Below are 27,167 nucleotides of genomic sequence, written 5' to 3'. Positions count from 1 at the left end.
AGCAGCCTGGCAGGAATGGGGTCTAATAAACATGTTGATGGTTTGGATGAAGTAACTAATGAAAATAACTCAGACAGAACAATCGGAGAGAAAGAGTCTAACCAAATACCGGCATCACTGAAAGCAGCCAAAGATAACGATACATCTTTGGGATGGTTATGAGTAATTTTTTCTCTAATAGTTAGAGAGTTAGAGTAAATTGTTAGCAAAGAAAGTCATGAAGTCATTACTAGTTAAAGTTAATGGAATACTCAGCTCAATAGAGCTCTGACTCTTTGTCAGCCTGGCTACAGTGCTGAAAAGAAACCTGAGGTTATTCTTATTTTCTTCAATTAGTGATGAGTAGAAAGATGTCCTAGCTTTACGGAGGGCTTTTTTTTATAGAGCAACAAACTCTTTTTCCAGGCTAAGTGAAGATCTTCTAAATTAGTGAGACGCCATTTCCTCTCCAACTTACGGGTTATCTGCTTTAAGCTACGCGTTTGTGAGTTATACCACGGAGTCAGACACTTCTGATTTAAAGCTCTCTTTTTCAGAGGAGCTACAGCATCCAAAGTTGTCTTCAATGAGGATGTAAAACTATTGACGAGATACTCTATCTCCCTTACAGAGTTTAGGTAGCTACTCTGCACTGTGTTAGTATATGGCATTAGAGAACATAAAGAAGGAATCATATCCTTAAACCTAGTTACAGCGCTTTCTGAAAGACTTCTAGTGTAATGAAACTTATTCCCCACTGCTGGGTAGTCCATCAGGGTAAATGTAAATGTTATTAAAAAATGATCAGACAGAAGGGAGTTTTCAGGGAATACTGTTAAGTCTTCTATTTCCATACCATAAGTCAGAACAAGATCTAAGATATGATTAAAGTGGTGGGTGGACTCATTTACTTTTTGAGCAAAGCCAATAGAGTCTAATAATAGATTAAATGCAGTGTTGAGGCTGTCATTCTCAGCATCTGTGTGGATGTTAAAATCGCCCACTATAATTATCTTATCTGAGCTAAGCACTAAGTCAGACAAAAGGTCTGAAAATTCACAGAGAAACTCACAGTAACGACCAGGTGGACGATAGATAATAACAAATAAAACTGGTTTTTGGGACTTCCAATTTGGATGGACAAGACTAAGAGTCAAGCTTTCAAATGAATTAAAGCTCTATCTGGGTTTTTGATTAATTAATAAGCTGGAATGGAAGATTGCTGCTAATCCTCCACCCCGGCCCGTGCTACGAGCATTCTGACAGTTAGTGTGACTCGGGGGTGTTGACTCATTTAAACTAACATATTCATCCTGCTGTAACCAGGTTTCTGTTAGGCAGAATAAATCAATATGTTGATCAATTATTATATCATTTACCAACAGGGACTTAGAAGAGAGAGACCTAATGTTAATAGACCACATTTAACTGTTTTAGTCTGTGGTGCAGTTGAAGGTGCTATATTATTTTTTCTTTTTGAATTTTTATGCTTAAATAGATTTTTGCTGGTTATTGGTAGTCTGGGAGCAGGCACCGTCTCTACGGGGATGGGGTAAGGATTTAAGAAAATTGACCAGATTTCTAGAAATGAGAGCTGCTCCATCCAAAGTGGGATGGATGCCGTCTCTCCTAACAAGACCAGGTTTTCCCCAGAAGCTTTGCCAATTATCTATGAAGCCCACCTCATTTTTTGGACACCACTCAGACAGCCAGCAATTCAAGGAGAACATGCGGCTAAACATGTCACTCCCGGTCTGATTGGGGAGGGGCCCAGAGAAAACTGTACAGAGTCCGACATTGTTTTTGCAAAGTTACACACCGATTTAATGTTAATTTTAGTGACCTCCGATTGGCGTAACCGGGTGTCATTACTGCCGACGTGAATTACAATCTTACCAAATTTACGCTTAGCCTTAGCCAGCAGTTTCAAATTTCCTTCAATGTCGCCTGCTCTGGCCCCCGGAAGACAATTGACTATGGTTGCTGGTGTCGCCAACTTCACATTTCGCAAAACAGAGTCGCCAATAACCAGAGTTTGATCCTCGGCGGGTGTGTCGTCGAGTGGGGAAAAACGGTTAGAGATGTGAACGGGTTGGCGGTGTACACGGGGCTTCTGTTTAGGGCTACGCTTCCTCCTCACAGTCACCCAGTCGGCCTGCTTTCCCGGCTGCTCGGGATCTGCCAGGGGGGAACTAACGGCGGCTAAGCTACCTTGGTCCGCACCAACCACAGGGGCCTGGCTAGCTGTAGAATTTTCCACGGTGCGGAGCCGAGTCTCCAATTCGCCCAGCCTGGCCTCCAAAGCTACGAATAAGCTACACTTATTACAAGTACCGTTACTGCTAAAGGAGGCCGAGGAATAACTAAACATTTCACACCCAGAGCAGAAAAGTGCGGGAGAGACAGGAGAAGCCGCCATGCTAAATCGGCTAAGAGCTAGTAGCTACGCTAAGCTAGCGGATTCCTAAAAACACGCAAAGTGAATAATGTGTAAATAATTTAGAGGTGATTCAGCAGAAGGAGTGCTTTAGTTAAAGCACGTAAAGATTACACTGGGAAACAAATCGTAATCTAGATAAGTAGATCAATCTAAGTGCACAGATTAAACAGCTAACAGATACAGAAAAACACCGCTGTGCTCCGGAACAGGAAGTGATACAATACCGCAGTGAGAGCGAACCACCAGTAGAGGCAATGAAGAGTACTGTTTGTCACTCATGACAACTAGCGGTTAGCTGATTATGTCAGGGATTTGGCAGGGTCAGGGCTTCTGCTTTTATTTATTAATATTTGTTTTCTTTGGGATTTATTCGGTTATGTTTTTCTTGTTACTTTGTTTCTTGTTATTCTGTTGCCATCATCCAGTTCCGTTCTAGTTTTGTTCTGTCAGATTATGTTTGCATTACTGATCATTAGTTCATCATCTGTGTATTTTTTCATTTGTGTTGTCAGTTACATTGGGTTTTGCATCTGTATCATGTAGTCTCTGTTTTCCTTGTTGCTTTGTTTTAGTATTTGTTCCTGTTCTTACCCAGTTCTGTTACATGCTATTCTGTCTCAGGTCTAGCCTGTTCATCATTCCCTGCTATTCCTCACTTCCAGTTAATCATGTTCACTTCTCTGAACCTGCCTCGTGTCTGTCTTTCTCTTTTGTTCTGTCTGCTTTGTTTCCTTTCACTCACGCTCTTTGCACCTGGCCCATGTCTCTCACCTTGTTTCTGTGTGTTGTTCATCTCACTCACACTCCCTACACCAGCCCAAGTATGTTTGCTCCTTACATCACTCTCTTGCACAGTGTTTGATCTTTGTCTACTAGCCACGCCCCCTCTCTGGAATCTTCACTGCACACCTGCACCTTATTACCTAATCAGTCTGCACATGCACATTGTTCACAGCACCTGTTATTTAAGCCCTCACAGTCTTACAGCTCACCGCCAGATTGTTGTCTTAGTACACTCTCCAGCCTTTGTTCACAGCCTTGTTTTTGTCCAGCCGTGTACCGTATTTTTGCCCTGATTTTTTGACTGCATCTTTGCCTAATCTCTGATGTCTGAGTTTGCCTGTGCCACTGGACCCTGCTCGTCTATGACTGCGTTTTTGCCTGGTCCTGCTTGTACCTCTGCTCCGCGATATGACCACCTGTGTACCGAACTTCTGCCTGCAATAAACATAACGACTTCTGATACCTCAAAGCCTGATTTGGGAGTTTGTACCATGGGTCCACCCACTCTTGGTGTCTGGCAGCCGCCCGTCATGACAGTACAATTTGGCCAAAAGATGGACCCAGCAAACTCTTCATCAGCTGTCTCAGCCAACGATCTTGCCATCTTGAGAGACATTTTTTCAGAAATCGAATTCTGCTTTGACTGTTATAGAGCATGCTTTACACCAAAAAAGAAATTTGACTATCTCAACCAGGCCCTTGATCTTGTTGAGGCCAATGATCTTGTGGCTATATGATCTTTTTCCAGGCCTAGAAAATCTGGATGAGTTTTTTGCTGTTGAGCAACTTCCGGCCTGGATTGGACAGCCTGAAGATCACCTGGCATCTAGCTTCCCACACACTGATAATGACTCCGAGTGGGAGGACATAGAAGACGACGAGTCATCTGAGGCTGAAGGTCAGGCATTACAGGACACGGCTACTAAACTGTTCAGAATACAAGATCTGTTTTTTTTTGAATATCAGGACTGCCAAAGCCAGTGGAGCAAAGAGTGTATTTTTTCAGAGCTGGATCAGATTTTTGTTACAGCACCTGATCTGTTGACTGCTTTTCCTGAATTAAGAGACATTAAGACACAGTTCCAGCAGGGCTGGGTGCCTTCATGTATCGAAGATCCTATGGATTTTTTGACTGAATCAGATATTACTGCCGTCCTCTGGGAGGAACCACGTGTAATCACACTATCAGATGCCGCCATAGCACCACATACAGAATCACAGAAGCAGTCCACTTACCACTTGCCGTCTGTTCCAGAAATGCAGCCTTTACAATCAATCCAACCCCGGGTACCGCCTGTTCCTGCTCCTCGACATGTCACAGTACCAGGACTGACTGAACAGTCTCCGACGGGAGGACTGGTTCCACAGCCGAGTTCCACGCTGAATTCGGCGTCACCTCTGCCATCTCCGTTGCCCGCTCCTCGCAAACACCGTCCACCTCAGCTGCTGCCAGTCCCAATAAGTTCTGCAACCCGTGAGTCCGAAGCTCTAACGTTGCCCGAACACTTGGCGGTGGTGAGTTCTTCGGAACCATTGACTCTGTCCCCAGTTCCAGAACCGGCCGCCGAGCCATCGGGAATCTCCATATCGCTGCCGCAAGTCGCAGCGCACAAGCCCAGAGACTCAATAATGGCACCTGTGGAGCCGGTAGTTAGACTCTTACCGACCATTCAGCCGGCCCAATCCTCTTCTGCTCCACCGATCAGAACTTCTGTGGGCACCATGATGGCAAGCACGCCTGTTGGTTCTACCTCGGTGCTTGCATCAGTGGAGGTGCCTGCCGAACGTGCTTGACTAACTTCCACAACAATGATGCTGACGTCATCAGAGTTGCCTTCACAGACCGTCAATGAGCTGTTGTTCCCAACCACGCCTACTCTGCTTCTGCAGCAGCACGTGTCTAAGGGATCTCCTGCCACGGCCACGACGACGTCAGAGTTCACGTCGCCGTTCAACCAGACTGCACCGACCATGATATCCGTGAGTACCATGACAATGAACACGGTCATCGATTCTGCATCAGCGCGCATGACGGTGGCTGTGCAGGTGACACGGAGTTCCACTATGACGTCATCAGAACCACTTGTTCAGCACTCTCAGCTCAAGCCACGCCCACAATGCCTGCGCCGCTCTCAATAAAGCTCGACACAATAGAAACATCGGCCTCAGTCAGCTCCACCTCCTCACGCCCTGTGGGAAGCATAGCAGCGGCGGCTCCAGAGGGGGGTCTCCGCCCGCACGGAGCAGCTGTTCCTGTTCATCTGCTGCCTGCTCCAGCATCCATCCTGCGTGCCTCTCCAGAAAAATGTAACTACGGGATGGTCAGTGACTTTTCCTTTTGCTTTTTTGCTTTGTTCCTCTGTTCTCATGCTTTTAATGCCGGCAGAGATCTGTTAAAGAGGTCGCACATATTTCTGAAGAAATGTTCATGTAAATCCGTGGGTTCTCTGTTAATGATGCCATGACTTAACCTAAGGTGGTTTTCATGTATATCTGTTGAAAATTTGTTAAAACTGTCACGCCAGAGCCTGAGATGGTCTACATATCGGTGTCTTTTGGAATTTCTGATTACCATCAGTTTAATATCGAGTTGCCAGCTTCTTTCATTGTTCAGGCCCTTTTCTGAGAAAATTTGTCATTTTGTGGGGCTAAATTCTTCTCATGCCATTACTGAGACTTTTAATAAGTTCCTGAATTGCATTTCTCGGTCTCCGCAGGTTTTGGATCTTTTTGGTGAAATCAGTTATTTTTTGTGTTCATGGACTGAAAAGGCTTACAAGAGTTGCTTGTTTTCTGGTAAGATTCCTTTTCTGCAGCAGTGTTTTTCTTCCTTTCTTTGGATACGAGATGTTTTGGTATTTTGGTTTGGGTGCCTGTGGGCCACACTTAAACTCCCTTCTGATGCTCACCTTGGCGTATTGGTAAAATTGTTACGGCCTGTTCAGGATACTGTGCATTACTGGTTAGTACAGTCGGTTGACTGGTTTCGAGGTTTAAACATGGGCTATGTTTTACCAGTACATTGGGTCTTGAAGACTGACTGGGTTGGCACTAGTCAGGGGTCCTATGTGATTTTTGGGGTTCTGCTAACTTGTCTGTTTTTATGGCTTCCCTATTTTGTAGACACATCCTTTAAGCATCTGGCTTCTACCCTATGGGGGTCCCAATGTTTCAGCCCTGAGGTCAGTGTCTCTATGTCTCAGGCCCCGGATAATATATTACATTGTAAAAAACCTCCTGATCGCCCCCCAGACCATGGTTTAAGCCGGACCCCAGACCTTGGGTTGCACCATGTAATGCCGTGTGGCCGGCCTCCTGCTAATTCCTTACGCCCTGTTAACCACCCGTTTGTTCCCTGGCCCATTTTTAGTCAGGTTGTCAGTCATCCTTGGGGCCTCATGCCATGTAGGCCTCCTGTGTGTCACCCGGGTCTCTGTATGCCCGCCTCCTTGTCGTTTCCCCCGCCATCTTCCCAGTGTCGGTTTGTTTTGGTGCGGGCGTCTGGGGACAGCCGCTTTGGGGGGGGGGGGTACTGTCAGGTATTTGGCAGGGTCAGGGCACTGAGCCCTTGTTTTCCTCCTTTCTGTTGCTTCTGGTCTGCTTTGGCTTTGATTTATTAATATTTGTTTTCTTTGGGATTTATTCGGTTATGTTTTTCTTGTTACTTTGTTTCTTGTTATTCTGTTGCCATCATCCAGTTCCATTCTAGTTTTGTTCTGTCAGAGTATGTTTGCATTACTGATCATTAGTTCATCATCTGTGTATTTTTTCATTTGTGTTGTCAGTTACATTGGGTTTGCATCTGTATCATGTAGTCTCTGTTTTCCTTGTTGCTCTGTTTTAGTATTTGTTCCTGTTCTTGCCCAGTTCTGTTATATGCTATTCTGTCTCAGGTCTAGCCTGTTCATCATTCCCTGCTATTCCTCACTTCCAGTTAATCATGTTCACTTCTCTGAACCTGCCTCATGTCTGTCTTTCTCTTTGGTTCTGTCTGCTTTGTTTCCTTTCAGTCACACTCTTTGCACCTGGCCCATGTCTCTCACCTTGTTTCTGTGTGTGTTGTTCATCTCACTCACACTCCCTACACCAGCCCAAGTATGTTTGCTCCTTACATCACTCTCTTGCACAGTGTTTGATCTTTGTCTACTAGCCATGCCCCCTCTCTGGAATCTTCACTGCACACCTGCACCTTATTACCTAATCAGATCTATATCTAATCATATTATTACCTAAGAGCATATCTCACCCATATTGGCCTCTCTTCATTGGCTTCCTGTTAATTCTAGAATAGAATTTAAAATTCTTCTTCTTACTTATAAGGTTTTGAATAATCAGGTCCCATCTTATCTTAGGGACCTCATAGTACCATATCACCCCAATAAAGCGCTTCGCTCTCAGACTGCAGGCTTACTTGTAGTTCCTAGGGTTTGTAAGAGTAGAATGGGAGGCAGAGCCTTCAGCTTTCAGGCTCCTCTCCTGTGGAACCAGCTCCCAATCAGGGAGACAGACACCCTCTCTACTTTTAAGATTAGGCTTAAAACTTTCCTTTTTGCTAAAGCTTATAGTTAGGGCTGGATCAGGTGACCCTGAACCTTAGTTATGCTGCTATAGACTTAGACTGCTGGGGAGTTCCCATGATGCACTGAGTGTTTCTTTCTCTTTTTGCTCTGTATGCACCACTCTGCATTTAATCATTAGTGATTGATCTCTGCTCCCCTCCACAGCATGTCTTTTTCCCGGTTCTCTCCCTCAGCCCCAACCAGTCCCAGCAGAAGACTGCCCCTCCCTGAGCCTGGTTCTGCTGGAGGTTTCTTCCTGTTAAAAGGGAGTTTTTCCTTCCCACTGTCGCCAAGTGCTTGCTTACAGGGGGTCGTTTTGACCGTTGGGGTTTTTCCGTAATTATTGTATGGCTTTGCCTTACAATATAAAGCACCTTGGGGCAACTGTTTGTTGTGATTTGGCGCTATATAAATAAAATTGATTTGATTTGATTTAATCAGTCTGCACATGCACATTGTTCACAGCACCTGTTATTTAAGCCCTCAGTCTTACAGCTCACCACCAGATTGTTGTCTTAGTACACTCTCCAGCCTTTGTTCACAGCCTTGTTTTTGTCCAGCCGTGTACCGTATTTTTGCCCTGATTTTTTGACTGTGTCTTTGCCTAATCTCTGATGTCTGAGTTTGCCTATGCCACTAGACCCTGCTCGTCTATGACTGCATTTTTGCCTGGTCCTGCTTGTACCTCTGCTCTACGATATGACCACCTGTGTACCGAACCTCTGCCTGCAATAAACATAACGACTTCTGATACCTCAAAGCCTGATTTGGGAGTTTGTACCATGGGTCCACCCACTCTTGGTGTCTGGCAGCCGCCCGTTATGACAATTAACAGAACTGTGCCCACCACTGCCTCCATGCAGGATCAGTTTTTTGAGGATGGCGTTGTTACCATACCGTGTCACAGTCTAAGTGATATTCAGTGTCATGTCTGGGAGCATGCAGTGGTGCCATGTTCATCACATGATGTAACCACCTTGAGCCCTGATTGGCAGCTACCCAGGCAGTCCACTGGCCCATCCCCACTTCCTCAAAATAGCCATCTATCTCCTTCAGCCAGAGGATACGTGGCTGAAGCCAGAGGCTTTTCCTGCTACTAGAGTCCTCAACACTAGGGCACCTGCACATGAGATTATGCTTCGAAGCATGTTACGTGGCCATAGTGTCGTAGCTAACAGTCCCTCATTAAAACCAGTAGTACGCCTCAATTAAATAATCGCTCATTTGACAAAAAGTCAATCTCGTGGCACCCAAGGATTCTCTGGAGGGGTCTGGTACCAAATACTTCTAACAGTCAGTTTAGGCCACTGGTAAGCAATAATACAGTAAGACAGGAAGTACCAGTACCCAAAACACTTGGACCTTTATTCTCCTGTAAACCTACCAGCATCACCAAATACCTCTGTCCAGGTACCTCTTGACCCCAGAAATGTTTCCCAAAGGTCTCTAGACCCCACAGGTTGAAGTTCCAGGGAAATGAATAACCACATACACTTCTGATGGGTCAGTCCAGAATGTCATTGGATTTTTCAGGACAATCACAAACCCAGACATTCTGATGTCTCAGTCAGGTTCTCAAGTGCTGGAATTAAGGCTTTCACTGATTGCACAAAGTCAAGCTCAATCCTACCCAACACCCGGTCCAGGCTAACTTTGAACAGAGTAAGTCCCAGAATACATCCGAGTCTCTGCACTCAGTAACTATTTATAGGCTGGCTATGTTGCCCAGCAACTTACTGGGAATTTCGCAAATTCTCAGGATGTCCCACAGAGAAGCCTCATCAGCTAAATCAAACAATTTGTTAAAATCAGCATCAGCTGCAAAGAAGCACTGCTGAGAGTCACTCAACAGTGAGCACTTGCAGAGCTAAGACGTGGTCAGTGATTGGTTTCTTGGGCTTGAAACCAGACTGCTCTGATGGCTGAACAGCATGCAGCTGGCACTGAATCCTGTAGAGAATAATCCCTGCCAGTATCTGAATCCAGTGCCAGGTCCTGAAACCCATTTATGCCAGTGCCTGTGCCCGGAGTGTGTAACTTGAAGCAGAGGAGAGTCTCACTCTCCCTCTCTCCCTGGATAGGATGTCAGACCAAGGCATGTTGCTTCCCCAGCCCAGGATGGTAGCCACTGGGTAGGCTGGGTGGACTGGGACAATGTAGACGAAGTGTCTTTTCCAGTGTGTTGGGACCATGCCTGTCTCCCAAATAGATTTAAAGACCTACCTGATAGAGTTCAGCTCTGATACCACAGATTCCTACATCTTTACCTGCCCTCAACTGTTCGACCAACTTTGGTCTATTTTGTGAGGATGGCCATTGCAGATGGTCACCCCACTGAGTCTGGCCTGATTGAGGTTTCTTCCTACAATGAAAGAAAAAAAAATGCAGATGGAGTTCCTTCCAACTTTCTCCAATCTGGTTCCTCCTGGGAAGTGTAAAGTCAAGATATTTCTTGTGTGCAGCACCAACAAATGAGTTGTGCTGTAATCTGGCATCATAAATTGATTTTCCAGTATCATTTCTCTAACTTGTTTAAAACCAAATGGTTGTTTAAAAAGTCCATTAGTTAATTTAATTTCAATCATTTTATATGAATTTACATGGCAACATGTTGACCTGGTTGTGTTTTTCTAAGACTGCAGCAGCGACCATCCCGGACATTGGCAAATATGTTCTCATTCTTCTTCATGAAGAACCGTCGTAACATTCAATTTGAAAAATAAAATATTTTCTTAAGTGTTGCTTCAGACTTTATGAAAGAGGTGCGTTTGTATTTTTATGTTAAACAGTTGTAATTATCATTCAAAATTTGAAGCTGAAAATGTAAAATTTATGGTAAGCAGTAAATCCTTATTAAGAAATTCTTCTTGAACACGTCACTTGTTGCACATGTTGAAAAGTGAGTTGATAAAACCCTTAAAATAAAATTTCAGTTATTTGCACTCAGCCATGACACGCCCCCCCCCCCCCCCCCCGCCCTGAAAATAATTGCATAAACATTGGGAAAAATGAGCAAATGAATGCAAACTGCACAAACACCCTGATTCGTCTCAGCACCGCAGCAAATTATGGTCATAAATTCCTGTAGAGGGGAACATTGTGGGTGTTATGAAGCTAATAAGTGGTTTCATTCGTGTTTCTTCACTGAGAAACATGCCAACGTACGGTGGATGTTCAGGGTGATGCTGGCTCGTTTGCCCATGGGCACTGCCGGGTTGCTGGCCACACAGGTGAAGTTCCGCCCGCTGTCAACGTCAACCGGCGTGATGGGCAGGTAGCTTCTGGTGGTGACCCTCTTCCTGTCCGGCAGCACTTCCTGTTGGAAGCAGAGGATTGTGGGTAAAGGAGATAGTGGATTAGAAAAGACACAGCGCCAGGAGAGATGAACTCACACAACCTAATAATACAATAGTTATGTACTTTGCATTTATTCGCAAATTCATGCATCCACTTTCTAAACCTGCTTATTCCAGTTCAGGGTTGTTGGGGAGGTTGGAGCCGAACATTCAAACTCCACAGTGAGGAAACCGTGCTAACCACTAAGCCACTGGGCTGCCCTTCATACACACTAGTCTATCCCAGCAGTCACAGGGTGTGAGGCGGGTTCACCCTGAATAGGACGTCGGTCTGTCACAGGGACAGACAAACACATTCACACCTACGGACAAAGTTTTCAGTCCTTCTAACCTGCATGTCTTTAGGATGTGGGAGAAAGCCGGAGCACCTGGAGGGAACCCACACAAACACAGGGAGAACACGCAAACTCCACACAGAAAGGCCACAGGTGGGAATCGAACCCATGACCTTCTCGCTGTGAGGCAACACTGCAAACCATTAAGCCACCGCACTGCCCCCTTTATACACAATCATATCAAATATTTAATCTTGAGTTGATCTGAAATCCTCAATGCTAACAAGTGTTTTCCAACAGTTGTGTGTGTTTGAGGAGGAACTGTCTTACTGGCGGCTGTCTGGATGTTTTTGAGCCATCTGGTTGCTGTGACAGCTGGACTTTCTGTGTACAACTGCTTAGCTGCAGCAATTCTGTCTTTGCACATGTGACATTTCTGCCTTCTTCTATTTGTTATTTGGTCACTGTTAGTATGGCCAGCAGATGGTCACCTCCCTGAGTCTGGTTTGCTTGAGGTTTTGTCAATGTGATATTGTATCACTTCCTGTTCCGGAGCACAGCGGTGTTTTTCTGTATCTGTTAGCTGTTTAATCTGCGCAGTTAGATTGATCTAGTTATCTAGATTACGATTTGTTTCCCAGTGTAATCTTTACGTGCCTTAACTAAAGCACTCCCTCTGCTGAATCACCTCTAAATTATTTACACATTATTCACTTTGTGTGTTTTTAGGAATCCGCTAGCTTAGGGCAGCTACTAGCTCTTAGCCAGTTTAGCATGGCGGCTTCTCCTGTCTCTCCCGCACTTTTCTGCTCTGGGTGTGAAATGTTTAGTTATTCCTCGGCCTCCTTTAGCAGTAACGGTACTTGTAATAAGTGTAGCTTATTCGTAGCTTTGGAGGCCAGGCTGGGCGAATTGGAGACTCGGCTCCGCACCGTGGAAAATTCTACAGCTAGCCAGGCCCCTGTAGTCGGTGCGGACCAAGGTAGCTTAGCCGCCGTTAGTTCCCCCTTGGCAGATCCCGAGCAGCCGGGAAAGCAGGAGCGTAGCCCTAAACAGAAGCCCCGTGTACACCGCCAACCCGTTCACATCTCTAACCGTTTTTCCCCACTCGACGACACACCCGCCGAGGATCAAACTCTGGTTATTGGCGACTCTGTTTTGAGAAATGTGAAGTTAGCGACACCAGCAACCATAGTCAATTGTCTTCCGGGGGCCAGAGCAGGCGACATTGAAGGAAATTTGAAACTGCTGGCTAAGGCTAAGCGTAAATTTGGTAAGATTGTAATTCACGTCGGCAGTAATGACACCCGGTTACGCCAATCGGAGGTCACTAAAATTAACATTAAATCGGTGTGTAACTTTGCAAAAACAATGTCGGACTCTGTAGTTTTCTCTGGGCCCCTCCCCAATCGGACCGGGAGTGACATGTTTAGCCGCATGTTCTCCTTGAATTGCTGGCTGTCTGAGTGGTGTCCAAAAAATGAGGTGGGCTTCATTGATAATTGGCAAAGCTTCTGGGGAAAACCTGGTCTTGTTAGGAGAGACGGCATCCATCCCACTTTGGATGGAGCAGCTCTCATTTCTAGAAATCTGGCCAATTTTCTTAAATCCTCCAAACCGTGACTATCCAGGGTTGGGACCAGGAAGCAGAGTTGTAGTCTTACACACCTCTCTGCAGCTTCTCTCCCCCTGCCATCCCCTCATTACCCCATCCCCGTAGAGACGGTGCCTGCTCCCAGACCACCAATAACCAGCAAAAATCTATTTAAGCATAAAAATTCAAAAAGAAAAAATAATATAGCACCTTCAACTGCACCACAGACTAAAACAGTTAAATGTGGTCTATTAAACATTAGGTCTCTCTCTTCTAAGTCCCTGTTGGTAAATGATATAATAATTGATCAACATATTGATTTATTCTGCCTAACAGAAACCTGGTTACAGCAGGATGAATATGTTAGTTTAAATGAGTCAACACCCCCGAGTCACACTAACTGTCAGAATGCTCGTAGCACGGGCCGGGGCGGAGGATTAGCAGCAATCTTCCATTCCAGCTTATTAATTAATCAAAAACCCAGACAGAGCTTTAATTCATTTGAAAGCTTGTCTCTTAGTCTTGTCCATCCAAATTGGAAGTCCCAAAAACCAGTTTCATTTGTTATTATCTATCGTCCACCTGGTCGTTACTGTGAGTTTCTCTGTGAATTTTCAGACCTTTTGTCTGACTTAGTGCTTAGCTCAGATAAGATAATTATAGTGGGCGATTTTAACATCCACACAGATGCTGAGAATGACAGCCTCAACACTGCATTTAATCTATTATTAGACTCTATTGGCTTTGCTCAAAAAGTAAATGAGTCCACCCACCACTTTAATCATATCTTAGATCTTGTTCTGACTTATGGTATGGAAATAGAAGACTTAACAGTATTCCCTGAAAACTCCCTTCTGTCTGATCATTTCTTAATAACATTTACATTTACTCTGATGGACTACCCAGCAGTGGGGAATAAGTTTCATTACACTAGAAGTCTTTCAGAAAGCGCTGTAACTAGGTTTAAGGATATGATTCCTTCTTTATGTTCTCTAATGCCATATACCAACACAGTGCAGAGTAGCTACCTAAACTCTGTAAGTGAGATAGAGTATCTCGTCAATAGTTTTACATCCTCATTGAAGACAACTTTGGATGCTGTAGCTCCTCTGAAAAAGAGAGCTTTAAATCAGAAGTGTCTGACTCCGTGGTATAACTCACAAACTCGTAGCTTAAAGCAGATAACCCGTAAGTTGGAGAGGAAATGGCGTCTCACTAATTTAGAAGATCTTCACTTAGCCTGGAAAAAGAGTCTGTTGCTCTATAAAAAAGCCCTCCGTAAAGCTAGGACATCTTTCTACTCATCACTAATTGAAGAAAATAAGAACAACCCCAGGTTTCTTTTCAGCACTGTAGCCAGGCTGACAAAGAGTCAGCGCTCTATTGAGCTGAGTATTCCATTAACTTTAACTAGTAATGACTTCATGACTTTCTTTGCTAACAAAATTTTAACTATTAGAGAAAAAATTACTCATAACCATCCCAAAGACGTATCGTTATCTTTGGCTGCTTTCAGTGATGCCGGTATTTGGTTAGACTCTTTCTCTCCGATTGTTCTGTCTGAGTTATTTTCATTAGTTACTTCATCCAAACCATCAACATGTCTATTAGACCCCATTCCTACCAGGCTGCTCAAGGAAGCCCTACCATTATTTAATGCTTCGATCTTAAATATGATCAATCTATCTTTGTTAGTTGGCTATGTACCACAGGCTTTTAAGGTGGCAGTAATTAAACCATTACTTAAAAAGCCATCACTTGACCCAGCTATCTTAGCTAATTATAGGCCAATCTCCAACCTTCCTTTTCTCTCAAAAATTCTTGAAAGGGTAGTTGTAAAACAGCTAACTGATCATCTGCAGAGGAATGGTCTATTTGAAGAGTTTCAGTCAGGTTTTAGAATTAATCATAGTGGACTCATCTCTGTGGACTCATCTCTGTGCTTGTTCTGTTAGACCTCAGTGCTGCTTTTGATACTGTTGACCATAAAATTTTATTACAGAGATTAGAGCATGCCATAGGTATTAAAGGCACTGCGCTGCGGTGGTTTGAATCATATTTGTCTAATAGATTACAATTTGTTCATGTAAATGGGGACTCTTCTTCACAGACTAAAGTTAATTATGGAGTTGCACAAGGTTCTGTGCTAGGACCAATTTTATTCACTTTATACATGCTTCCCTTAGGCAGTATTATTAGACGGTATTGTTTAAATTTTCATTGTTACGCAGATGATACCCAGCTTTATCTATCCATGAAGTCAGAGGACACACACCAATTAGCTAAACTGCAGGATTGTCTTACAGACATAAAGACATGGATGACCTCTAATTTCCTGCTTTTAAACTCAGATAAAACTGAAGTTATTGTACTTGGCCCCACAAATCTTAGAAACATGGTGTCTAATCAGATCCTTACTCTGGATGGCATTACCCTGACCTCTAGTAATACTGTGAGAAATCTTGGAGTCATTTTTGATCAGGATATGTCATTCAAAGCGCATATTAAACAAATATGTAGGACTGCTTTTTTGCATTTACGCAATATCTCTAAAATCAGAAAGGTCTTGTCTCAGAGTGATGCTGAAAAACTAATTCATGCATTTATTTCCTCTAGGCTGGACTATTGTAATTCATTATTATCAGGTTGTCCTAAAAGTTCCCTGAAAAGCCTTCAGTTAATTCAAAATGCTGCAGCTAGAGTACTAACGGGGACTAGAAGGAGAGAGCATATCTCACCCATATTGGCCTCTCTTCATTGGCTTCCTGTTAATTCTAGAATAGAATTTAAAATTCTTCTTCTTACTTATAAGGTTTTGAATAATCAGGTCCCATCTTATCTTAGGGACCTCGTAGTACCATATCACTCCAATAGAGCGCTTCGCTCTCAGACTGCAGGCTTACTTGTAGTTCCTAGGGTTTGTAAGAGTAGAATGGAAGGCAGAGCCTTCAGCTTTCAGGCTCCTCTCCTGTGGAACCAGCTCCCAATTCAGATCAGGGAGACAGACACCCTCTCTACTTTTAAGATTAGGCTTAAAACTTTCCTTTTTGCTAAAGCTTATAGTTAGGGCTGGATCAGGTGACCCTGAACCATCCCTTAGTTATGCTGCTATAGACTTAGACTGCTGGGGGGTTCCCATGATGCACTGTTTCTTTCTCTTTTGCTCTGTATGCACCACTCTGCATTTAATCATTAGTGATCGATCTCTGCTCCCCTCCACAGCATGTGTTTTTCCTGGTTCTCTCCCTCAGCCCCAACCAGTCCCAGCAGAAGACTGCCCGTCCCTGAGCCTGGTTCTGCTGGAGGTTTCTTCCTGTTAAAAGGGAGTTTTTCCTTCCCACTGTAGCCAAGTGCTTGCTCACAGGGGGTCGTTTTGACCGTTGGGGTTTTACATAATTATTGTATGGCCTTGCCTTACAATATAAGGCGCCTTGGGGCAACTGTTTGTTGTGATTTGGCGCTATATAAAAAAAAATTGATTGATTGATTGATTGTTGGGGGTCATGTGACATGTTTCTGTGGGTGTTATCCTGCACGCCGGCACCATGGTTTTGAGTACTGAAGCATCTGGAAAAGACCAAGAGAATGCCTGGTTGTGGTAGACAGGTGCTGCTTTTAGGAGAGGATGGACAGATGATCTGCTTGGGTGGTCACCAATCAGGAGCCATCCATCCATCCATCCATCCATCCATCCATCCATCCATCCATCCATCCATCCATCCATCCATCCATCCATCCATCCATCCATTTTCTTCCGCTTTATCCAGAGTCGGGTCACGGGGCAGCAGCTCAATCCAACGTGAGTGTGTAGTCAGGGAACGCGAGGATTTACGTGCAAATGACAATAACTGGCTCATAAGCCAGTATTGATTACCAAGGCCACTGTTACTGTAGTTGCGCACAGAACTGCAGCTGGCCCAGAGTGCAATACGGCGAGGAGCCAGGGGTTGTCTGTGCACACACAGGTGCTGGCCATGCTGGGCTTCCTGGCATCAGGGGCATTCCAGCGGGAGCTGGCTGATCGGTCAGGAGTGTGCCAGTCAACCTTGAGCCGAACCACCAGCTGTTTGGAATGCAATCATCCGAATGTCATCCACGTACATCACATTCCAATATTAACCCTCTGGAGTCAAATGACGCGCCCTCATGTAAAAAGTTACATGACCTAATTAAGCGGACCTGACACTCAATCTGCTGCACTCTGAGGCTCCCTTTAAATGCATGTTGAATGCGGAGACTTCAACCTTTATAGCACTTTTTAAACTGTTAATAGGCCTAGTATAACTTGACTTGTGAGTCTTTTTTACGCCATGCATTTTCATGAATATTATTGTCATTTTTCACTGCGCATTTATGTACACACACGCAGCCAAAAGGATCATGTCCTTCTCTACTACAGCAGCAACAGTGGTGGGAAGAAATATGACTCCTCCTTCCTCATTGGTTGGCTCCTGAAATTTTCCACCAATCAGATGTTACTAACCCCATGTGTGTTTGATCACAGCCCACCAACGCCACGTGGGTTTGATTGTGTGTGCATTTTCTCTTTGTTACTGGTGGAAAGTGTGTGTGTGGTTAGTGTTTTGCTGTTGTTTGGGTTTTTTTTTTTGTAAAAATGAGGCATTTTATGAATATGGAACAAGAGCTTCAGTTATTTTTTGAACTGGAGGAAGCAGCGCGTCGTCAGACTCTGAAACAGACAGTGAGGATTCTGGTGCTGAAAGAGATGATCCCTCTTCTGTTCTGGTGGAGCAACCAAAGCAGGTGGATCCACCAACGTACGCACAGAGACCTGAACAGAGGGTCGGAGCACATGCTTCTGTTTCCAGATCCAGATCTCTGCTCGGACGCAGAGCAGAGACACGCCCCAGTGCTGACTGCTGGAACATGGAGGAGGAAGCAGACACCGATCCAGCAGCAAGCAGATTTCAGCCTTGGAGAACACCTGGAGTCCAGGTTGATACACTCTCCACCCAAAGTCCAAAACACCTTTTTCTTTTGTTTTTTTGCAACTGACACCATTAGAACAATTTGCACCAACACCAATAAAATTGCTGCAAAAAACAAGGCATTAGGGAAAAAAATACAGCTAGACAGACACTGAAATGGAAGATCTGTACAAATTTTTGGACTTCTGATATACATGTCGTTGGTGTCGCTACCAAATCTCCAGGACTACTGGAAACAAAGTCATATTTTGTCTGTGCCCTTTTCAGTGAAAGTAATGTCCAGAGACAGATTTAGATCGATATTCTGGAACATCCACCTAAGTGATCCAGATGAGGACGTAGAAAATGATAGAAAAAAGGGAACAGCAGGTCATGACAAAATGTTTTGAGTCAGGCCTCTTTATGATGACATCCTCAGTGCCTGCCAGGCTTATTACCACCTGAGAAGGGAGCTGGCAGTGGATGAAACAATGGTGGTGATGAAGGTAAAAACTGGAATGACTCAATATTTGAAGGACAAGCCAACAAAATGATGCATGAAACTTTTTTTCTGTTGGCTGTTTCAAGTAATGGCTACACACTCAAGTTCACCATTTACACTGGCAAGACTGTGACCACAAGTGAGCACGGGTTGTGTACGATGTTGTCATGAACCTGATCCAGTCACCCTCACTTGGGACTGGGTATCAGATTTACATGGACAATTTTTACATGAGTCCCAAACTATTCATGGACCTGTCTAACATGACGTTTGGGACATGTGGCACATACAGGGAGAACAGACAAGGATGCCCCAGAGGGAGGGCAAATGCTCATAAAAAAATCTGAAAGAGGATCTATAAGATGGATAAGAGAGGGGCCTCTGGTGTTTGTAAAGTGGATGGACACACGGGAGGTGCCTGTGTGCTACAGCATCCATCATGCGTAAAGGAAGGGTGAAGGATGGGAAGGATGGACGCTGGACAGTGAAAGACATTCCCTGTCCTACCCCAGTGTTGGCTTATAATAAAAACATGGGTGGAGTCGACCTATCTGACCAGCTCATCCAGTACTACTCCACCCATTGTAAAACTACAGGCTGGTACAGGACAGTGTTGCTGCACTTCCTTGACATTGCAACCACAAATACATTCATCTTGCATCGTGAGATGAGCAGTGTCAAGCAAGTGCAGCCCAGACACACAAGGATTTATGGAGGAGCTGGTGTGTCAACTGTGTGGCACAGACAAAACAGGTGTCCCACAGAACAGGAGCCAGTACCACGTTCCTGTGCCAGTTGTGACAGGCACAGATCCTCGCCAAAAAGCCAGATTGAGGTGCCAACGGTGCCTTCAGGTGGACAACAAGAGGAGTGACACACTGTGGAAGTGTCAGGCCTGCAATGTGCCCCTCTGTGTTGTGTTGGACAGGAATTGTGTTTTTGAGTGGCACAAATAGTTTAGCATGTCCTGCACTATATTGTGCATGTTTTTGAAATTTACCATTTACGAGGTCTGTCAATAAAGTAACGGTCCTTTTTATTTTTTTCAAAAACTAAATGGATTTCATTCATATGTTTTCACGTCAGACAAGCTTGAACCCTCGTGCGCATGCTTGAGTTTTTCCTCGCCTGTCGGTAACGTCATTCGCCTGTGAGCACGCCTTGTGGAAGGAGTGGTCCCGCCCCCTCGTCGGATTTTCATTGTCTGGAAATGGCGGAATGATTTGGACTTTTTTTCCGTCAGAATTTTTTCAGAAGCTGTTAGAGACTGGCACCTGGAAACCATTTGAAAAATTTATCTGGCTTTCGGTGAAAATTTTACGGGCTTCACAGAGAATAAGGTCTGTTACTACAGCTTTAAGGACAGCTTTAAGGACGCTCGGCGCGCCGCGCTCCGAGCTGCGATGACGAGGCAGAAAATGCCAGATCATTTCTAAGCTGATGGCTCTGTGGATACGAGACCGTCGTGTGCACTTTCTCTGATTATCACAAGAGCTGGACATCAGCCATTTTCCGGCAGATTTCACTTTTAACAAGAGATTTTGTCATGGAAAGCCGCGCGGAGGCTTCGTGCGTAATGACCGATTCGCTTTCCATGACCTTAATCCTTAAAGCCGTCCTTAAAGCTGTAGTAATAGTCCTTATTCTCTGTGAAGCCCGTAAAATTTTCACTGAAAGCCAGATAAATTTTTCAAATGGTTTCCAGGTGCCAGTCTCTAACAGCTTCTGAAAAAATTCTGATGGAAAAAACGTCCAAATCATTCCACTATTTCCAGACAATGAAAATCCGACGAGGGGGTGGGACCACTCCTTCCACAAGGCGTGCTCACAGGCGAATGACGTCACCGACAGGGTGGAAAAACTCACGCATGCGCACGAGGGTTCAAGCTTGTCTGATGTGAAAACATATGAATCAAATCCATATAGTTTAAAAAAAAAATAAAAAGGACCGTTACTTTATTGACAGACCTCGTATATTTACATTCTAAATCTTATTTTGACATCTGATTGTTTTCTACATAGTTTAGCATTAGCATTTCCTGCACTGTATTTGTACATATCTTTTTGAAATTCTAAATCTTATTGTGAAATCTGTGTTGTGTGGGCCGCTGAAGAGGAGGTACTGCTGGCCCACTACCAAAGGGCGCCCTGCCTGAAGTGCGGGTTTCCACACACTCATTATATCTGTTCTCTGCTTCCTGCCAGCAGTACCAGATCCGACAGTCGGAGACGGTGACCACCTGGGGACTCAGGACTTGGCGGCTCCAGTATCCTTCGGGTTCAGTGGCAGTGGAAATCGTGTGGGATCCGGTTCTTCTTGGGACAGACGTCTCCTACCCTCGAGCCCGCCCACACGTCACCTTGTACATTTTGATTGTAACCCAAATTCTGTGTTTGTCTGTATTCTCATTGTGCACATTTCACAACAGTAAAGTTTTGTATTTTGGCTCATCTATTGTCCGTTCATTTATGCCCCCTGTTGTGGGTCCGTGTTACTACACTATCCCAACAACCTGACTGTTTTGTGAATAATTTTACAAAAAAAAAACCCTGAAGCATTTCCAGCATTTATGTAAATATTTGTATTTAACTTTGTTTTTTTGCTACATTTGTACATATGTTTTTGAAATTTACAATTTATATTTACATTTGAATTTATGAAAATGGTTTGTTGAACAAGTTTGTGGTTTTCACAGCAAAAAACTAAACTTTTTTCTCCTCTGATTTTATGTTTTTTGTGTGATTTTAGGTTCACTGTGTTAATACAGTAGGTCAGAATGGATGAAAAACTGGAGAATCACACAGGTGAAGTTGTGATGAACAAAATGACACCAAACAAGGCCTGGTAAACACTTTTTAAAGGTAAATTATAAAGGTAAAACCAAAAGTAGTCAAAAACAGCCAATTATACCCTGGACTCCAGAGGGTTATAGTGCATTTTTCAGCGAGAGCCGGTTTCCTGATTGTAATCACAGCGATTGACTGCACACAGATTGATATATAGGCACCATCACATGATGAATTTGTTTTTGTTAATAGGAAACATTTTCATTCCATCAATGTTCAAATCATATGTGATGCACAAATGCATCTAACTAACATCGTGGCTCAGTGGTCTGGTTCAACACATGACTCATTCATCCTGACTAACAGTGTGGTTGAGGCAGCCCAGTCTCACGCCTTTTTTTCATGCTCCCATCATGAAATGAGTGACATGTTTTTGTTCATTTTACTATTTCTAATTTTCACCACTTCTCCTAACCATAACCAGACCCCACCATGTCATCCTGCATTTCATGCCCCTGTCTGGCACAGTGCACAATAAGTAAATTTTTTACTTGTGCAATTGTTCCAAATTAAACCAACCTGGGAACATTTGGGCATGTGCACATTCAAATATGTTTTTGTTATTATTATTGTTTTTGTTTCTTGATGGTGAAACTAGAGCTTCTTAACAGTTCCCCCAATTGTCTCCCTGTGTTCAGTATTTGTCAATAAACACGTGCATATAGTTGTGATGTCACACACTGTGACATGTTGCTGATGTTTCCTCATTCTCTTTAACTTCAGTGTGTGTGCTGCTTCCACTGTTAATTCCATGTTTGTTCCGGTTGACAGGGTATCATATAAAATATCCCTGCATATCTTCTCTTCAATTACTTTTTTACTCCACTTCATCTGTAGCTCACAGTTGGTGAAATGCCTTTTTTCTTACTGTGAACATTCTTACCGTGGACAGGGGGGGGGGATCTCCAGGTCCCAGGGTCTCCAGGTCCCTATTTAAATACTTTTGCATGTTTAAATAGGGGCGTGGAGAGGGAGGAGCTTGGTGCGTGTGCATGTGCGCTCAATTCCAAGTTCAGTGGGATGTACAAATGGAACGTGCTTGGATCCATGTGTGCGCACACTTTGATACATCTGAATTTTTTTGTGCTTATTCCAGTTTCTGTTTTGGCGTACGACATGTTTCAAGTAGGAAATCCACACAAGTCTTTCTACATGAAGCCGCTGATGTTTAATTTTTGACTTAATGAACCTGTGTAGACTCTGAGTCTCAGTGATACTGGTGCATTGCCACAGATACCGCAGCATGAAGTGGATGAGAGTCCACGACTCCCTCCAGGTCGGGACACTCGTCCGAAGGGTTATTTCCCTTTAAAGCTGGGCGGACTGAGACAGTGCGGATGAAGTTTGTTTGTCCAAAGAAACAGACCAGAGTCCACACATGGGACGTCCGACTCCTGTCCCACTGTGCTACCTGCTCTTCACTGAACAAATCCCTCACATACACTTTCACAATGAGTCCTTAAAAAATCTAGTAGAAAAAAGGTTTATTATAAATGAAATGAAGTGATTTGTTGATTATTAATTTGCGCTGTTTGACATCTCTGTGCTTAAATGTATTAAATGCGTTCAGTGGTGTGTCGAGCTGCTGCAGCTCTTTACGGAAATCGTGAAGAAAGTCCAATCCAACAGTGAACGTAATGTGTGTTGAACCGCTGTTAGTTTATTTAACAATCGGAGAATATGTGCACGTTTGCGCACGTGCAGAATACAGCTGGCTGCAGAGATGTAAGAAGCTGTGTGTTTTGAGTGTTTGTGCGCCAGTGTGTGTGCAAATGCACGATTGTGCATATGTGAGTGTGCACTTGCAGGCATAATTTCCTGTGTGTCGGAGAAGGCACGGCTGACTGAGGAGTGCATTAACGTGGGAGAGCGAGACATAAAATGTATCACTGTGACCATTACATTACAGTGCCGTTATGTGAGTGTGCGTGTGGCCGTGCACGTGTGCGCCATCGTGCCTATGAGTTTATTAACCACATCGACAGTGTCGCAAGTTGTGTGACTGCATTAAACTGGAGCAAATGCATGTGTACACAGTTCACAAAGGAGTGCTGAGAAACCAGAGCAGATAGTTTCATTACACAGGACGGCCCAGCTGGTAACAGAACCCATAACCATAAAGTGATCATTTAATCTATATGTTTCGAATAAATTGCCCCAGTTACAACTTTTTTGGGAATGTGTTGCAGGTCTGAAATGCAGGAAGTGATGTATATTAACTGGAACCTGACTGATATAGCAGCTGGCGGATAATATCAGCCAATATGAGATTTTTGTGAACATATCAGCCTTATTTTTGCAAATATGAAAACTTTTACTTTTCAGAAGAAACATTGCAGAAAAACACTTTGGCTGCTGGAAATGGTGTCATGATATAGTTTGTCCAACAGGGGCTAACATTTGTTTACAATATGTCAAGCATGTCTAGGACCCCCATCGTCCCTTGGTCACATTAGCTACAAGAGAGAAAGTGACCAGCTTTCATTCAGTTTCAATCAGAGTGGGCATTTTATAGAGACAAGAGACAATCTGATTTACGTAAATGCTGAGTGATTCAACGCAGCAGCTACTAGCTGGAGTGAAGGCAGTGTGACCTACATTGGTTGGTTGTATTTACATTTATTCACGTACAATAAAGTTCATGATTAAACTGGAAACTATCAAGCCACAAGCACATACAAATATTAGGAATCAATGCCATTCTCTGTGTATATATCGGAGGTAGGGGGAGGGTTATACCCCCGTCAAACTAGAGGCCAAATGAGGCCGAATGAAAATTCGACTCACTTTCCAGAAGTGTCATGGTGCATTCAAGGATGTCGTACAGCTGTCTGAGAGCAGTCTAAACATTCGGGCCAACTTCCTGTGTTGGCCCGAATGTTTTGCACATGTGCAAAACAGTTGAGGTGGAATTTTATCAAACAGCAGTAGGAGTGCAGTCTGACCACAATCTGACTGCAATCTAAATATTTGTACGGCATGAAAACAGCATTTGAAGCAATCTGATTGTGTTCCTAGGGCAGTTTGACATGATCTGCCACATGCCAAATCGAATGTTTCTGTCAGGCATGGTGGCAGCGTGGCTCATAACAGGTGGACACAAATGCAAGTTCTCACCAGGGATGGACATAGTACAAGGTTTAATCGTCAAAGCAAGCAGGGAGTCAGTACACAGGTGATCCAGCAGTGAGGCAACGGTAACAGACAGGCGAAAGGCTGATGCGTGGTTCAACAGACAAGCACAGGTCAAAATACACAGCGAGGAAACAATCAGAGACAAAGGCAAACTTGAGGTTGAGGACAAAGCAAGGTCAAAAAATCTGGCAGGCAAAAAAACAAGGCAAAGGAGTACTTGAAACTATGGCAGGAGCATGACATGAACTCAACAATCTGGCAGTGAGTAGTGAGACTGTGAGGGCTTAAATAACTGGTGGAGTAATTAGAGGAGAAATGAGAAGCAGGTGTGCAGAAGGTACTGGAAGGGGGCGTGACCGGGAAAGACAAAGGTAAGTGCAAGAGAGAGCAGGGAGGCAAAAGCAAAGTGAACTGGGGCAAGATAACTAAGTGGCTGAAAAACCAAAGGTGCAAAGAAAGTAAAGTAAGTGGCATAAAATTAACAGTATAAAACGTGAAGTGTTCCAGACAAGCAATAATGCGTGAGCAAAACAAAAGGGGAAACCAAACTAGGAAATGACGTGACTAATCCAAATAGCAGGAAACATGAAGATCTATGATTATAATAGAAACGAGAACAGGGGCTGATACAGATTATAAACTGAGCAGAAAATAACTGACATGAAACAAAACCAGTAACCACAAAATACAACACAAAATAGATGATAAACTGAGAATAAACAAACAGTGACTACAGAATAATGCAATAAATAAAAGATAACTGATAAACAGAAAATGGAATAAATAACAAATGGAACATGATATGACAAGAAACACTGAAGGTGAATAATAACCAAAACCTGTGACTAAAGCATAATACAAGACATGTGACAACCAGAACTAGACTTATAGGACCAGGAGGGAACAACCAATAACCAACTACAGAATAAAATAAAGCCAAAGAAAGAATCCGTGACGAAAGTGTAACATAAAGAAAAGCAATGAATAACTGAATGACTACAAACAAAATAAGGTAACGAAAGAAACTAGTGACTAAATAGTAAACAAAGCAATAAACAGAATCAAACAGTTGTGCTACGAAGGCCCGAGTTTGTTTGATTATGTAACCTGTAATTTTTGTATATGGAACATACTTAAGGACAATACTGTCCACCTTGTAGATGTTCTGTGTTAATGTATTTTTTGTGTAAAATTATTTGAAAATTTCTAAAAAATAAAAATATAAAAAAAAACAAAAAAAAAAACAGAATCAAACAGACTAACATGGTAACGTATAAACTAATGACAGGTAAAACCAGAGACTCAAAGAGAAAATAAGGCAATGAACGAAAATCTAGCCCCTGAGCCGGGACTGGGCATGACAGTCCCAACTCTGCCTGAATGCACCACGAGTGCAGCGCCAGTGCTGCTGGAATATATTTCCAACACCTGCAGTCGGACCTCACTCGTACTGTGATGTAAGTGCATTTGTCATAATCTCACTGCATTCTGACAGCCTAATGTGTTCCACCAACATTTGTACTGTGTTCGGAGGCTTAATGCGCACGGCGTGTGCACTAATCATTCGGTGCACGGGTTGAGGCGCAGTCTGTGTGGTCGTATGCCTGTCTTCCGCAATCCTTATTCCCTCCAAGATGTGGCACGATTTTTTTTTTTTGACATTCCGCCTGAGTCAGCTTGATCCTTGCTAAGTGTGACGGGCCCTGAGGGTTATGGGGTAGCCCCAGGCCCAGATGCCACCTGGAGCTGAGTCCACACCGGGCCACGTTCTGTTGTATCTTTTGAGTGTGAGGGCACAGTGCCCAGTTCCCCAGTTTAGAAAAACCTGTGGGTGTATCCCTTGAGCATTGAGAAGAGGTCCAGTCACCCAACCAGGCAGAGAAGCCATCAGTCCCCACCTCCTGAAAGTATCCTGTGTGCTGGATCATGCCCAGAGAAATGTGACACATGGCCAGAATATCAAAGCTGATCCTCCCTCACAATGTGAGAGTCCTCGTCGTTGTCTCCCTATGCAGCCACCTGCAACTGACACAAAGGCATTGCAGTGATACCCAAGGATCCTCCAAAGACACCTAACACCAAAGAACTTCAGTAGTCACCTGAGATCACTGGTTTGCATCCAGATATCATAACCACACAGTGAGACTGTGGAAGCACCAGGAACTTTAAAGACTTGGCTCTTTGTTCTCCTGCAAATATATCAGGATCCCAAAACACCTCTGTTGAGCCACCTCATGACTCCATAAGATCTTGTCAGGCCTTCACCTCAAAGGCAGGGGATCTGTAGGTACGACTGTCAATGCTGAGATGAGGGAACATCTGCAGATACACAGTACTTCTGATGGCCAAGTCCAGGAAGTCAGTGAAAGCCTGGATCTTAGTCTTGATCCAGAACAGGCCCAATCAATCAAAGTATGCACTGAGTCTGCAGAATACATGCTGACAAAACTAGGTTCCTACAAGAACAAGGAGGGCAGTTGATCAATGGTGTTTTGGATGTTGTTGTTACTGTAAGGTTACAATCTGCAGTTTGTAGTCATGTAAAAACAGGAATTCAACAACAAACACTTGCTAAACTTGCCGCTCCCATCTGCTGAGGTGTGTTTTGTCAACCATGAACCACCAAGGTCTACCAGCCCGCCTGCTCCGTGCGGCGGGTTCCCCTCACACAGGCCTCCTGGGGCTGTGCGCAGCCTGAAATGCACATATTGTAATTTCCCTTCACGGTGCCCAGGGCAGAAAGCAAACAAATAAACAAACATGCTGAGC

At 43.9% G+C, this 27,167-nt stretch overlaps 1 protein-coding gene across 1 annotated transcript in view; it reads right to left on the bottom strand.

Annotated features, from left to right (window-relative positions):
• kirrel1b (kirre like nephrin family adhesion molecule 1b) overlaps positions 1–27,167 on the bottom strand; it is a 258,724-nt gene that overhangs the window by 65,753 nt on the left and 165,804 nt on the right. Inside the window, exon 5 of the mRNA XM_034183743.1 lies at positions 10,927–11,077. Coding sequence (XP_034039634.1) covers positions 10,927–11,077 — 151 coding nt within the window. The remainder of the gene's footprint in view (positions 1–10,926; positions 11,078–27,167) is intronic.

This window comes from Thalassophryne amazonica, chromosome 12 (assembly GCF_902500255.1).
Source record: "Thalassophryne amazonica chromosome 12, fThaAma1.1, whole genome shotgun sequence".
Classification (NCBI taxonomy): domain Eukaryota; kingdom Metazoa; phylum Chordata; class Actinopteri; order Batrachoidiformes; family Batrachoididae; genus Thalassophryne; species Thalassophryne amazonica.
This window is presented reverse-complemented; position numbering and strand designations above follow the sequence as displayed.